This window comes from Paramisgurnus dabryanus, chromosome 1 (genome assembly GCF_030506205.2).
Source record: "Paramisgurnus dabryanus chromosome 1, PD_genome_1.1, whole genome shotgun sequence".
NCBI classification, from domain to species: Eukaryota; Metazoa; Chordata; class Actinopteri; order Cypriniformes; family Cobitidae; genus Paramisgurnus; species Paramisgurnus dabryanus.
Window position 1 is genome coordinate 34,960,413 of NC_133337.1, and position 16,478 is coordinate 34,976,890.

Below are 16,478 nucleotides of genomic sequence, written 5' to 3' on the forward strand. Positions count from 1 at the left end.
ATTGGCGTTTTAGTAGTATACGAAGCAGATTGGTCTCTCTAAGCGAGTTCCCAATTCGTCGGTCACGACGTGACGTCTCCGTTCCCTCCTTCAGGGAACGAGGGTTACATCCGTAACCGAGACGTTTTAACGCCAAGTAAGTAGGTACTTCATCTTTTTCAGTACCTACTATACAGTATGCGGTTTCGGACGCAGCCTCTGTGTATGTTTAATTGACTCCCTTTTGGAGCCTGACTCTAGTGGCCAGTCTATGAATTGCAGTTCCGTATTGGCTTCATCATAGAGATTGGAAGGTATTAGGACGCAGCAGTCTGCCTTCATCCAAAAAACAGCTTAAATAACAGCATATAAAACCTTTACAGGCTCTGTCATAATATTTCTGTTATCATCATCATCATCACGGCACCGAATAACGAAATATGTCCAAAAAAACGGGTTTGTCATTTAACGTAAGTAAATTAAAACAGTGGACAGTATATGTGAGTTCATGATTTGTGTTAAGCATTGGGCTATGTGGGAATAATCAGAAAATAAAAACTGCATGTAAACAGAAGTGAAGAGGTTCATGTACAGTCATGTAAACATCTTACTGGATTAAGTCCTTACTCTGATTATATGTAGTCAAATATGGTTTGTTAGGATAGGCCAATATTTTTCTGAAATACAACTATTTGAACATCTGGAATATGAGTGTACAAAAATATAAATATTGATAAAATTGCCTTTAAAGTTGTCCAAATGAAGTCCTTAGCAACACATTACTAATGATAAATACGTTTTTTATGTTTACGGTAAAAAATTTACTAAATACCGCCATCGAATATAATCTTTACTTAATATCTTAATGATTTTTTGGCATAAAATTGTTAAAGTTTTGATTTATACATTGTATATTTGGCTATTGCTACAAATATACCCATGCTACCTACAGTATGATTGATTTTGTGGTCCATGCTCACAGAAGCCATACCATGATGAGAGGCTTACGGTTGGTGTCTTTAACCCTATGAAAAGCTCTTCAAGATCCACGACTTCCTTAACAGGACGGGTGGCTTCATGCAGTAAACAGCAGGAAGGAGAACATCACATCAGCTACAGTGAATGAAAAAACAGCGCCTGCAACAAATGCAGGACTGCTGGTGAAGAACAAATCTCAGTTGGAACCAGGGCCAATGGTCTGATGCCCAGCATGGGTTCAAATTAAAAGAGTAGATATTACTAAAGAGAGAAAAAAATCGACCCTCCCTCCATTAAACACCTCCATGGAGACATAATCTATGTTTAAAAATATAGAAATAATGGCAGACCACCTACCTCCTCCTTGAAAACCTTCACACAACTCAAAAAAACAGCATAGAGAATGATCTACTGTAATGCCGTTCACTGAAAGTCCCACCTCTAATGTCACATTTACACACACTTGTTTACATTTAGTTTTCCATTCTGGAAGATCTGATAGGACCACCGTTGCTCCACATAACATTCCAGTGATTTTTTTGCTCTGCCGTAAATGAAACACACACTCGCACAAGCTCATCTTTGCACATTCTCGATCACACAGCGCTGTCATGTCTTGTCATGTAGTAGACAGCTTCAGAAGCTGAAAGAGATCTTGATAAGGTCTCCAAAGATGTGCGTATAAGCAAAATTTAGCAACATTTTACTACACAGTTTTTCATATGAGGTTTCACAATGCATAAATGAACTGCACATTTGCAGGACAAATTTCTTTAAGCGTTGATGTTTACAGTTTAGAGCATTCACACAGCACATGTGAGCAGGATGTGTGAGCATCACAGTGTGGAGCTGAAGCAGCAGTGCTGGGATCATTTCAACACCGAGTTTATGCGGCATCTCTAGTGATCCATTCGCTTAACTGTGCTGATGTGATTGGTTAAGTATTGTGATGTAGAAAACTGTGTTGAATGATGACTTTGCACATGGGTTGTCTTGAAGCATAATAGAAACACCACGTAGACAAATAAGCAGCAATAAAAACTTGATTCTCACCACAGGGGGACTTTAATTAAATCTAAGTTTGGGCTTTAGTTTTCAATTATTCTGAAGTTCAGAATCGACATCAGGTGGGATTTTAGATTCAGGCTGATTTAGGAAGAACAGTAAACTCTGCTTTGTTTCTGTCCTAAGCCACACACACAAACACAGAGAGCTGATGGCTGTCTTTTCCAGTGGATTAAAGGCCACATGTTTAATTGCTTGTTAACAAATGTTTACAGCACCGTATTGAACTGCACACATTTCCTGCCAAAAAAGGCCAGAGATCCTGCCAGAGAAAGAGAGAGAGACAGAGAGAGAGAGAGAGAGAGAGAGAGAGAGAGAGAGAGAGAGAGACCATTTCACATTTAATACCTAATAAAGTGAAAAGATAAATCATATTACTGGTGCTTGCAAAGGCGATCATTTATTATTATTGCTCATACTTGGTGTTAAGGAAGTGGACAAACCCATAACCTAAAGTATTAAGGCGCATAACAAAGCCCTACGATGCTTGTGCCCCTGCCATGACCGAAAAACTCACACCTTCCAGCTTGTATAAAAGAGATTGTTTGCTATTACCTTGAGCTATAGTGATAATGATGCTTATCCCTGAAAACCCCAGTAATAAAATAGAAGCGTTCAACATAAAATCCCATCTGGCAAAAAAGTTGTGGCGACATTAACATAAAAATGCAAAAAACATGAACCTGCAAAGCCCATGGTCATAAATCAGGACGTTAGAGTGCATAAGTTTGCTTTCTCTTTGAGCTATGTTAGGAGGGGCGAGTTAGGTTACGTTTGCGGGGAAAGGGTTCAGAGGGACGTCTGCAACAATCTTGTTTCATTTTCTCTTGTGCTTGTCTTCGACTCACTGTGAAGATATTAAAAGCCACCGCAATATAAGACCTGTCAATCACAGTGATCTTAAAGGGCCAGCTGCCCAATGCATGCGTATTGATTAAAATCATCTTGATGTGTTTCTATGACAGGGGTTCTCCTCTATTAGGCTCTGTTCACACGGAGACGTGTTTAGGTGTATACGTACAAATTTGTATTGGATCGGCATTTTGTCCAGATGGATCTTTTTAACTCTTTCCCGCCAGCGTTTTGAAAAAAGTTTGCCAGCCAGCTCCAGCATTTTTTATAATTTTTACAAATGCCTTCCAGAAAATGTTCTTCTTTAAATGTATAAACATATACAATATATCAAATGAAAGAACAGACTCTCTGCTTTAAAAAAAAAAGAATATTTCATCTTACCTTTATTTGTTCTTTTCTTGTTGTCACCTCTCAAATATGGGTAAGTTTCTTTAAATGTTTTTAATTTTGAGCAAAATGCTGAGATAATTGCGTTTTTGTGAAGGACTTTTGATAGAGATCTACAGAGCCCCTAAAGGGGATCGCACACCGGCCGCGCCGCTCAGCGCCGCGCCATTCTAAAAAAATCGAACACATTGTTTTCTATGAGTATACGCACACCGGCGCCGCCAGGTGGCGCCTGTCCGCGCCGCCTAACTGTGACTCAGGAAGTTGCTCAAATCCCTGTCGCGCCACACAGCGCCACTCACATAGTTTAACATTACATAACATCCTATTTGTCCCAAATCATTAACGATTAACATTGGCTGCTAACGTATATTTAGCATTTTGAAGTAGATGCTATCTGACGAAGCTCGCGCTACTTAATGTGCACTTCCGGTTTACAATACCTCCAAGTTGTCCTAGACGCGACTCGACGTGGCGCAGCGAGACGCTGAGCTTGCGCGTCCGGTGTGCGATCCCCTTAAGGGGCATGGAGCAAAAATTTAATAAAGTTTAGTTTCGCGTGCGCACGTGCAACTATTGCTACTCACGTGAAACTATTGCATGCTCACGTGAGCATGTGAAACTAAACTTAAAAAAAATTCTGTGAGCACATGAAATTAAACTTTTGATTTTTTGTTACTCCAATGTCCCCTTAGGGGCTCGGTAGAGATCAGATTCAGAGCGATGATCAAAACATAAACAGTTTGAACGGTTTGCCCTAAAGGGATACTTCTGGGTTTTATAAGTTGGGTAAGAGCGCCACCTGGTGGATAATAGCGGAAATAAAAAAAACTTGTCATTTGGAGGGAAGCGTTTTCTCTTAATTGACGAGTTAACTCGTCAATGGCGGGGAAAGAGTTAATCTGGGTCCCAAAGTGGATAAATCTGAAACTGATACGCTTGCATCTTCATCTTTACAGCCAATCTGTATATTTGTGTGAAACAGTGATGTCATCACCCGCCTCTTGACCCTACTTAGACACCGCTACGTCACGTAACAGCAACAATAACAATGGCGGACCCATGCTTGTGTTTGTGCTGCAGCAGCTACTGAGCCTATTTGCTTTCTTTTGCTCCTTTCCTTTATGGTGAGAAACAAATGTTTCGTCGTCCAAAAATATACCATTCCATGGATACCCAGAAATATTGAATACAAATTTCCGGTTTTCCATTTGTCTCAAAACTGCAGATCTCACGTTTTCAGTATTTACAAGTGATGTGGTCCACATAGTGTCAGAGGACTGATGTTAGATCTGTGTTTTCATTACAGATGATACATGTGTCTATCTGAGAGCTGATACAGTTATAGGAGCGTTTGTTTGTTTGTGTGTGCCTTTGTGTGGAGACAATAACAATGTTAATTTTGATCTTTTCAACACACAGGACTGTGATCTTTAAACTCTAAGATGAAGGCTGCACACTAGGGAATACATCACACACACACACATAAACACACACAGTTCGTAGATCAGCTAATCAAACTCTTTTTAATGGTTTAATTATGCCACAGAGCCCTGTTAGCATACTAACTCATATTAAAGGAGAAGAATGCACATTCATTTCAACACAAATGCACAGGCAGGTACATGCACACCAAATATTGGAGTGATATTTTAGTGATCAGCTTAAGTGCCAATCAGTTTGAATGATAGTTCTTGGACTGTTCAAGCCCTCTACATGCAATGATGTGATGAGCAGATATGGCAATCACTGAAAAATTAATGAGATATCACTCCACACGGGGTCTGTTGAAAGTAACTCCTTCCTTTCAATTAATAGAGCCAGAAGCATTGTCGGGTCGAACAAATAAAATGGTTTAGCCTGACTGATTTTCGTGAGAGAAGTATAAGATATATGACTTTCAGAGTTCTTAAAGGTGCATTGTGTAACTTTTAGTAGGATCTCTTGAGAGAATTAAATATAATATACATAATCATATTAGCAGTGGTTTATAAAGACCTTACAAAATGAACTGTACATGGAAGTCACTATTTCACATTCACTATGCGTTTCGAAATTGAGGTTGAATGCAATTTGCAATCTCACAACTAGATGCCCCTAAAAATTTAATGACCTTTAAATATTAACGGTAAAGGCTTAATGGCATTGGTCATGTCCATGTGGAAAACCAGCAAGCAATATTGTTCTTAAAAGACATCTAATAGACGTCTTTACACGTTTAGGCTAAAACAAGGCAAAAATTGGGCTGTCGGTTTAACTTTAATCTAACCATAACCGAGTCAATATCACTATAAAGTGCCTTTTGCTGTCCTCATCAGAATCATCATGAATATAATCCAAAATAATGAAATTCTGAAGTTTTATTATAAATGGCCAAACATTTACATACATACATACATAGTTCAATGATAAGTCTCTTGAAATATGTTTTTCCCATTTTATACCATTTTCTTCGATTGGATGTATGCGATTTTGGCATGTCCCAGGCACTGCTCAGCTAACTTTAGTGAGCATAAAAAGTGAATAAATTACGAAAAAAAAATGTTCTTATTGTCCTCAACAAGTTATTTGATAAAACAAGCAATTTGTATAATTTACATTTAATTTTTATAATAATATTAAGCATTTTGCACATGTCCCTGAAATTGCGGTCCACCCTGTCGTTTTGGGGTTAACGCCCCTTTAAGAAACCAACTGATCATAGTCAATGACATCCCGTCCGCCATTTTCAGTAGAGGTTAAAACATATAATGCACACACAGTAAGTATCTACGCCTATTTTTTCCTTATTTTCATCATATTGTGTTTGTAGTTGCATGTTGCTTAAAATGTCCACTCTGTCATTGTGAAATATTAATTAACATAAAATTTTGCAGAAAATCAAAAAAATTATTTTAAACAGTTCACAGTCGGCTTAACCAGTGAACCACTTAGCTAACTTCATCTACATCATATGTGCATGAAATGCTAAATTTAGCTACAAATGTTCACCCTGTTATGAAAATTTAATTCATAAAAAGTGCTGGAGCTTGACCAATATTCTTGACCCATCTAATTTTGGGGAGGGGGGATATTGACCCAGCCCAAAAAGTAAATGAAACAAACACTTTGCGATCCTTGTTGATTTTGCTTACATGTTGGAATATCAAAACAATTCACAAATGTAACCAAATTCGTTTATTTTGGATAGAAGTGGGTTACTCGATAACCCAACTATATCGGTCAGTAGTTATTACATAAGTTGCACAGTTTTAATATACTGAACACATAAATATGTGTACTATAAGCTCCATTTAACCCATGTTTAAATCCCTTTTTTACAAAAAGCAATGCAAAATAATGTGAAAAATAGTCCAATAAAATCACAATATCATGGCAATTTGCAGGTATTACAAATGGGTATGAATTTGTACGATCTGCTTTCATCCATTAGTGGGGTTAAGGGGTGATATGCACAGAAAATATGCACAGATTCACAGATTAGGCTGTTTACGTTAATTGTTTTCTCATTTCAGGTCAGATTTTTATACACCTTGACCCCACAATGCCTCAAATGAAACATTTTCCTATTTAATACTGACAAATCAACATATCATCACTGAACTATTTGAGTGGGCTTGGATGCAGCCCCCAGGTCATCACAGTCTGATCTCCACCCACACTGCACCAAAAGAAGAACAACTTGACTGCATCTTGCAGCTGAACGTCCTCAGCGTATCACAGCATGGAGATCTCACCCATCTCTTTCGGCGGTTACAAAACACCACATCAATTACGTTTGCACCAACCTCAGCTGGATATAAATACACCACCTTTTGTAACCCAAAGTGATGAGAACTCCTCTCGCTTCTGTCTTTTTATCTACATCTCCCTCTTTCTTGCATCTACTGTAGAGAAATGACAAAACTTCATTTCATCACCTATGAAGGCACGCCATCAAAGATATTACAATGCACCCTTCACTCAACCGTTGTTGCCACGGCAACAATACAATGGACCTTATAAAGCTAATAAATAGTGAGGAGGAGGAGGAAAATGGAGATAGGATAGGACGAACAAAAGCACGAAAATGTAAGATCTATTCCTGGAGCCACAGAGAGATGCGTTTACTTTGATTATGTCTGCTTCGATCAAAACCGCACAAGAAATTCATTTGGTTTTTTACTCTGTGTGCTGGCTGCATTAAAGAAAGGTTGCATCAAAACAGTGCACTAACCTCTGAATTTTAACAGCCACCAACATTTTCAACTTTCTACCATACAAAGTGAATAGACAGGACACATGTATAAGGGCGGACCATCAGGGAGCCTCCATCAAAGAGGAGAGGAAAGCACACCTCTATTTCAAAAGCCCCCTGTTGGACTGGAGAAAGACTGAGATAAAAGGGTCTACTGCACATTGGAGACCTGGCAACGAGAGATTAAACCTTCACTGCAGCATCTGTGCGGCTGTTGTGTGCAACAGCGATATTTTCTTCTCCATCATTGCTTACCTTGCGTGTAATGTGGCCACAGATAGTCATGTAACTCATGGCCAGATAAAGCTTTAGCTAAAGGGTTGCCAGGTCCTCCTGCCAAACATCCACAGATGAGGAGAATTTCAGAGGCAAGAGAGATTTAATTAATAACACCCGGTGGGATCTACAGTATAAAAGTCACGAAGCTTAATAAAAGGTAGAAAGGTTGCTAAAAGAAATCTTTACTATATTTGTTACTACTATTACTATTACTATTTTAAACTTTAGTCTCCACCACATTTGCAGATATAAATGTTAATTCATATGGCTTTTCAAAACTATTTAGAGTACTAAAAGATGGTACGAAATGATGCTTTAGGTAAACAAAAACACTTCTTCAATAGCATCGCTGTGAAAAAACCTTTAGTAGCACCTTTATTTTTAAGAGTTTAGGCTCTCTTGATTAAAGCAATGATCCAGAACACCCTTTTAACCACATAGCAACACACTAACCAGCTCCCAGAGCCCCTTGGAAACCACACCGTACACCCTGGCAAACCTCCAAAACACCCTAGCATTGTGTAGGCTTGTTTTGCAAGAGCAGTGATCAGTCACAAAACAAGTTTCTCCCTCCTACGGACCCCTTTTCTCCAAACGCATGGTGCCAGACAGGCATGTGTGTAGCATTAGGTGAAATCGGTTCTCTTTACACACCAGCATCGCCGTGACTGTCTCACCTCAGCATCAGGAATGACATCGCCATGGGAACAGCATCAACTGCCCACTCGGCCAGCAGTGAAGTAGGCGGACGCCGAGGAAATGACTTGCAGGATGTGGCGGCATTCGCAACAAAACGGCCAGTACCAAAACATTGACGACTGCTGAGTTAGTATGTGTTTGCGACAGGTCTTCACTAGAACCGATGTGATATTTTTTATTAATAATGATGACATACCAACACTAACTAAGGCCTATGCTGGTTTCATATAATGCATTTTTGTTCACCAAATTGCTGAATAGCACTTTAAGAGGCTGTGATGACTAATAGTGTCACACTTTCACAGTAGAGCGGCGGAAAGCGAAGGGAATCACTCTGGTGTTGGCACAAGGACTCTCAGGCAATCAAGAGGGAGGTCTTTTGCTGAAATTAGCATGTCTGTTTTAGAGATGTGTGTGCGGAGGATGGTATTTAGCTGGTGATACCATTGGCTGAAGATGCTATCTTTGAAAACACACATCTTGGGCCCTATCTTGCACCCAGCGCAATTGACTTTGTCAGTGACGCATGTATCATTCGTATTTTGCACCGCGCACAGCGGGTTTTTCCCTCCACAGACGCACGTCGGCAAACTAGGGAATGAACTTGCGCTCCCTGGGCGGTTCAGCACAAAAAAGTAGGCGTGTCCCGGGGCAAACCATCCCTGATGCTATTTTGCAGTTTCAAAAAACAATTGCGCCACTGACCAGAAAAAAATTGTCTAAAGTCAGTGGCGCGTTGATCATTATGCTATTTTAAGGGCGCATGCTTGACCATAATGTATAGAGTGCATAACGCGCACCAGTTATTTTTGCAAATCATAAATTGTTACAATAAAAATTTTTAACACATGAGATAAGGGAAATCATTGTGGTGAGCATTGTGGTGATAGTTTTTATTTATTTTGTGTGGCTGCGTTAAAAATATTATCATGCAAATAACGATTAAAATATTTTCATAACTTTGTTGTGTGGCTGTATTATGTTTATTTTAAGTAAATAATAATAAAAATGTTTTCATAAGAAACCTTAATGTATATGAACTTGATTTGTAAGTGTACTTTGGGGTTGGACTGCTTGCGTTTCTTGGCTTTCAGCGGTGAGGGTGGACACAGCGTCAGGTCCTGTGTAGAGGCAGATGCCCCTCCCGTTACACGGCATGGCCGATTTATGCTGGCAAGCTTGGGATTCCCCCGTCTCCTGATATCATTGTAGCTCTTGCGGCGCAACGTCCTGGGGATGCCAGCTGATGAGACAATTGCGGCTATTTCCCCCACGCCTGTTTAACCGACGCTGATTTGGGCGGGTTTCTCCCATCCCCATAAAAAACAACTTCTCTGTCTTTGACTGCTCTTACAAGAACGTCGGTCTCCTCGGCTGTGAGCCGCTCCTGGCGTGCGCCTGGTAAATCCGTCATAATAATAGCAACCCGCCATGGAACTTGCGCACTTGCGTTGAAAGGGAATGTTGGATGACGTTCTGATTGGTTTATTTGACAATTATTGATTTGCGCCTGGCACAAGAGTTATTTCTCCCGCCGGGAAAATAACAACAGCGCCCAAGATCCGCCCACAAAGTTACTTGCGCTTTGCGCTTCGCACTTGCGTTTCAGATCGTTAAAATAGGGCCCCTTGTGTCCAAAATAATCCCTTAATTCCGTATTTTAGTTCGCTAATATAGTCCACCTAAATAAGTGAACAAAAATGAGTGAATTCGGAGAATAGAGACAGAGTGCAGTTATGCTAATTTGAAAACCACGCCCACCGGGGGAAAACAATCCAAAAAATGAGGCTGCCTCCTTGTCATTTCTGGCTCATAAGAAAAACAGAATAATGCCTAAAAGCTGCTGTGTGACAAAGTGTACAGCTAACCCTAAAAAACCCAGAAATACATTTTTATAAGCTGTCGACCCTTAAAAACGAGCGTTTAAAGACACAAAAGCGGATCACTGACTACGTTTCTCTACAGTGGGCGTAGTTCTGATAATAGTAGTACTATGAAAAGTTGCCTGTATCCATTTTTGTGTCTTTAAATGCAGGGTTCCCACAACTTTCAAGGACTTTCCAGGTCCAATACCCTCAAATTCAAGGACTAAATGTGGGGACACATTTCAAGTGAGAGCAAGGTTACATCGTGTTACCTTTAAAGATACATTGTTACAGTTCCCTTTTGAGGGAACTTGCGCTGCGTCACTGCTGTGACACTTTGGGGACGCCTCCAGGGGTAAGTGCGTCTGAATGTGTATATCAAATTCAACCAATGATGAGGCTTGATGACAAAGACAGTGTGACGCGAGAGCCAGGAAGTATATCGCTATATGAAATATTTCCAAAAACGGCATTACAGGTACGCAGAAAGTATGGCAAGGGAGACGCAGCGTCTCGTTCCCTTCTCAGGGAACAACAGTTACATACCTAACCCGAGATGTTACATGTGTCAAACACATCTATGCAAAAAAGCATTTTGGTATGAATCAACATTCGCATACAGAAGATATAAGCATTTAAAGTGAACAGTTTAACACATGTGCTTAAAAAGTCTAGAATTTTTAGGATATTATCCTACACTACACAGGGAATTATATAAATTTTTTCTAGAAAACTTCTTGCATAAAATAGATTCAAGCACTTTCAATGACCTGTATCTATTTTCAAAAACTTCCCAGGGCCTTGAATTTCCTCCCCCAGATTCTCAAACTTTGAAGGATTTCAAAGACCCATGGGAACCCTGTAAACGCTTGTTTTTTTGGGGTCGATGGCTTATAAAAACGTATTTCTCTTTTTTACAACCTGTCACACAGCACCTTTTGAACATTATTCTGTATTTTGTTATAAGCCAGAAATGACAAGGAGGCAGCCTCTCGCAATACAAAGTCAATGGGGACGGATGGATTGTTTCCCCTCTGTGGGCGTGGTTTTCCGGTTATGACGCGTTATGAGCGCTGGAAGCGCTACAGGCACCATCTTGTGTGATGCGAGAGTTCATTTTGCACGCATCTCACAGTGAAGGGTAATACATCGGTTGTACACTCATTGCGGTCATTATGGTATTGAATAAGTGCTCTCTATAATGTCCACCAATTTCGGACATCACTACAAACGGCTGTCCCTTCAAATGGTGCACTAATTAAGGGTATAGGGAGCTATTTCTCCCACAGCCCTAGTCTGTGTTTTTCTACATTTCTGGGATCTCTAAATATTTTATGGCTCGGCATGATAAAAAAGACCACCAGCCTGAGAATAACAGAGACGCCGTGCGAAGAAAAATAAACACGAAATCTTTAAGTGGGGATTGGGTACGATTCGGTCAGGTTGAGGATAAAGTTGAGGCACAATGATGTTAATCTCAAAATCATGGTGAGGGCTCACTCGTCCTTATGAAAATCAATAGGAAAGAAGAAATTAAGCACCACAAAATATTAAGTAGATCATCATACCACTAAGGCCGTAGTCTTCGGCTGACCCTGTTGAGCAGTTTGCGGGGCTGATGGGGGGGCTGCCGGGTGGGCTGTTGCTGAAGCTTGCGTAACCGAGTGATGAACTGACCTCAGAGGGATCACCGCTGTGGTTCTGCACTGGTTTCTGTACGTCCTGTGAAGAGGACAGTGAAGTCCGTTGCTTTGGCTATAAAAAGAGAGAGAGAGAGAGTAAAGTTAGCCTTAGACATTAAAAGGGAGTACTGCAGTTTCCTCCAAAACATCCCTAATTAATTTGACCTAAACTCTAATGCATATTTTGGAGGCGTTTCACTTACACAGTAGTCAATGATGTGCGACATATTAAATTACTGTTTGTCATACAGTAGCTGGATACTGGCATCAAACTGTTGGACTGTGAATACTCATGACAAGGCATAAATGTGCAGCTCATTATTAGCTTATACTACAGATAATGAAAGCAGGAGTCTGTGTGGTCATGTTGCATTGACTAAATCTTAGTTTTTTGTAAATATCAAAGCAGGATGTGCACCTTGTAAAAAAAGAATGGGATGCTTGTGTATGCTGGGGGGTCTCCAGTGTGTTGCAATGCATTCTGGGTGTTCTGTTCTGGTCGCCTACCACTAGCTCAGATTCAATAAGTGTAGTGCATTTTTGCACACATTTCACCAAAGTCTCCTTGCAATAGACTGGATAAAATAATGTCTGTAGCACAAACAGTGCTGGATGAGTCACAAGCCAACACACACACACACAAAAAAACTCTGTTAAATGGATGAGTAACAGTGACAATGATTTTCACAAAAGCATTCACATTCATAAACATGCACTTTGCAGTATACTTTGTCTTAAGTTTTGAAAAATCTTGCAGGTAGGATGTGGATCCGTATTGCTTAGTGAGAGAAACAGAAATCACAAAAAACAGAGATGACTATACGCATACACAGTCACCCAGTTGTATAACCACAGGAAGCCTTACATAATCAGCAAGATCACTTCCTGTTGCATCACAGGTGCCCAAATGCCAAATTAATTCATTTGCATCAAAAATGCTTTTTTGGTTCACGTGTGGGTGTCATTTTATAGAAAAAACAACCAAACGAACAAAACCTGGTTTTAATTGAGGGCAGAGATGAAAAGTATTAAATGGAGACACTCAGAAAGAGCAACGGAGCAAAGAAAATATCAGAAATTGAAAAGGTATAATCACGGACTAAAGCAAATATATAAGAAAAACTTTTCTTTGCGCAATCCATCAGCTCAAAATCTCAGTCCTATCTTTCTGATTGCTGCTACTTTTCACTTTAAATGCTTCGGTCTCTCTAAAAATCAATTTCCTTTCGGTCTGTGCCTAATAATAGAGTAAGACTGCTTCTTACCCCTTCTGGCCCCTTGCCAGTACACCACATCACCTTGCACTGTCTCTCTCTCTCTCTCTCTCTGTCTTATAAACACACACACTTGCTTTCAAACTCCTAATGAGTCTGTCATGGCTGACAGTAGTTAAATTAAAAAACAAACATCACTGTTAAACACAACACACCCGCTGTCTTCTCTAATAATGTTTGACATCATTCTGTGTCTGGGTCACACACACATCCAAGCACACACAGTCACTGACTAACCCTGTGAGATCAGATAAAGGACTAGACGTACACCTGGTTAAAGTGGGCACGTGTATGCCGCTGCGAACAACGCCTTCATTACGGTCTCCCATTATTCAGCATGCAAGCACAGAGCGAGAAATTGTGCGTTAATTTATGGATGGTAATTATGATAATTATTCATTGGGATCGCGGGGCAATAAATGACACTAACGTGGCTGCTTTACCTCCCAGTTGGGAATTCGGCGTGCTCAGAAGCGCAATACTGCGAATGTATATGCAGCTCACATTCAGCACAAATCTCAAAGTGAGAATTCATAATTACATTCATTCAGCTCTGGTTTGTAATGCTCGTCTGGGTTACGAATTACAATTATGCTGACTGATAAAAAGCGATGACTCTGCCGCCCGTGGAAATATCTTGTAAACCTGTCTTACAGTATGATTATAATTCGTTATACACAATGGTCAAAAATATTTCGACACCTCCTTCACAATTAATGGGTTTAAGTGAATTTCCGTAATATATATTCCCTATGAAATTCCTGTGCAAAAAAAAGGTCTATATGGAAATAATTTTATTGAGTCTCACTGAAACTTTCTGAAGCTCTCATTAGCTGGGTTTCCATCGCATTTTGAAGTATCACATAAGAAACGAGTAATAAAAACTCCATAAAAATTCCATAATTCGCAATAAAGTTTTAATTCTCGCTTGAGGTGGTTATTGACTTATGCGAAAAAGAGTAAATGCAAATAATGGGAGATGGAAACGCATTAAGTAAATTCTGACGTAGCGAACATTAAACCCGTGACTGATGGTATAGCTTTTTTCTGACATTCTTTTTACCATATGTGGCATATGGACGTTGTATATCATATATTCAATACAATATATACAACAAAAACCAGATTACAAGAAATATAACAAAAATATAACAATTTGCTGCTAGTGCCTGCCTCATAAATTATGCATTTCCAAAACCAATGCCAAAGTCATTCTCTCAAACAACTTGATGGAAACGTAGGTAATTCACATTTCTTTTTTGAAAAGATTCGCTTCACGTTTGGATGGAAACTGCACTATTCTCATAATGTGCAAAAACTAGACATGCACAAGCCAATAATCGGTAACGCTCGATAAAAGCAATTTTTCTCAGCTATCGGCTGATAGTTCAAAAACAGCCGGTATATATCCTGTCAATCAAAGAGAACAGGAAATTTAATAAATTTGAGCTCTGTTACATATAGAAAATTTATAAAAAAAAACATCCCTAGTTCAATGTTCAATATTAATGGTCATTATATGAGTGAGTAACATTCAGAAAATGTAATCTGCAGAATTTAGTTAATGCAAGTTAAAATAACCACCAAAGTATCAGCATCCGCAGATTTCAGTCTGAATAATCGGTATGGGTGAAAAAATTTAATATCGTTTCCTCTCAAAAAAAAAAAAACGATTAGATTTTTAGATATTTCTTATAACCTGGTTTGAAAATGTACCAATCAGGGGCGAGGCTACATAAGGGCCAGGGTGGCACTGGCCCACTCAGATTGACGGCTGGCCCACCCAGCCAGAAGAGACACTAAATAAAAGCAGAAGAAATCACACATAAATTATAATTCAATTCAATTCAATTCAATTTTATTTATATAGCGCTTTTCACAAAAGTCAATTGTTTCAAAGCAGCTTTACATAAATAGAAGCAGTGAAAAGCACAGAAAACGACAGATAGCACAACAAAATACATGAAAGCATGAGCAGTTAAATTTGCTGCGGCTATGACTCAATATTATAATTGCACGTATTACTAAAGCAACGTATAGAAGAGGAAGCTAGGTAAAGCCCAAAAAGGCTGCCTCCCCGGGGTGAAAAACCCCCTAGGAGAAAATAATAAATCTCTTAAATAATAATCACTCAAATACGCATCATCCAAAAATAAATAACTAGAAAGTTTATCATTTGCATGTGTTTCAAAACCTGGCAAATGTTAACAATTAATTTTTAAAATTAGATTTTGTTGTGCGCACAGACACACATACTCAAATTGACGCACACTTGTATTTTATAAAATATATAAATAATGACTTCAACACAATATAGAAGACTTAAAACAGACATTTAATGACAGATAAATAAAAATTTACAGATCTTGCCACTACAGTCTGGTTTTAGGTAAAACAATATCAAATATCATATTCTTTTTATAAGACGTGTCAAATCGATCGGAAATCATTAAGAAATATATTTTTTCACACATATTTAAGATAAAGTTACTAAATAAAGAAAGGGATAAAAGAATTCGCTAGTCTCTGAGGTACGAAATGACAAATAAAACATTTCAATTCACTTTAACGGATCTTACCAGAGCAGTTTAGCTATCTCCATTTTTACAACAATCAAAAGCTTCTAACATCATATTATCTTCAAAAAGACGTGTCAAAACCACTAAAAATATATATCTATTCTCATATTTACGTTACTAAATGACAAAAGAGAGAAAAGAAATCGGTAAAATAATGTTAGTCTCTGAGCCTGAGGTAAACAACCGCAGCAGTGGAGCACGCACATCAGACTTGCGCACTAATAAAAGAATACAATGGATTTAATGATGATTTCACTTAATTTCCACAAAAAAATCGGATGAATAACATAGAAGCAGCAGCAGTGAACACACACGAAGCAGTGGACATTCACTGCGCTGCCCTGGGAGCTTGGAAAGGTTGCCTTGGTAAAGGACATCCATTATAAAATTCGTTTTTTCTTAAAAAACCTACAGGGAACATACCTAAAAATAACCTGCAGGGAACGTTCCCAGAATGTTCTAATTTGGTTCTCAAAAATGAACCAAATAAGAAGGTTAGGGGAACGCTCAGTGTTTGCTGGATAAGTGCATGCACGAAGATGCGTGATTCAAAAAGCATGTAAACACAGAATCTCTATGCGTTTGACAGAACAAATACA

At 39.1% G+C, this 16,478-nt stretch overlaps 1 protein-coding gene across 3 annotated transcripts in view; it reads right to left on the reverse strand.

Annotated features, from left to right (window-relative positions):
* Window positions 1-16,478, reverse strand: part of anks1b (ankyrin repeat and sterile alpha motif domain containing 1B) — a 248,589-nt gene that overhangs the window by 96,480 nt on the left and 135,631 nt on the right. For all 3 annotated transcript variants that reach the window (XM_065268491.2, XM_065268490.2, XM_073814739.1), the window contains one exon: window positions 11,913-12,099. In XM_065268491.2, the coding sequence (XP_065124563.1) occupies window positions 11,913-12,099 (187 nt within the window). The remainder of the gene's footprint in view (window positions 1-11,912; window positions 12,100-16,478) is intronic.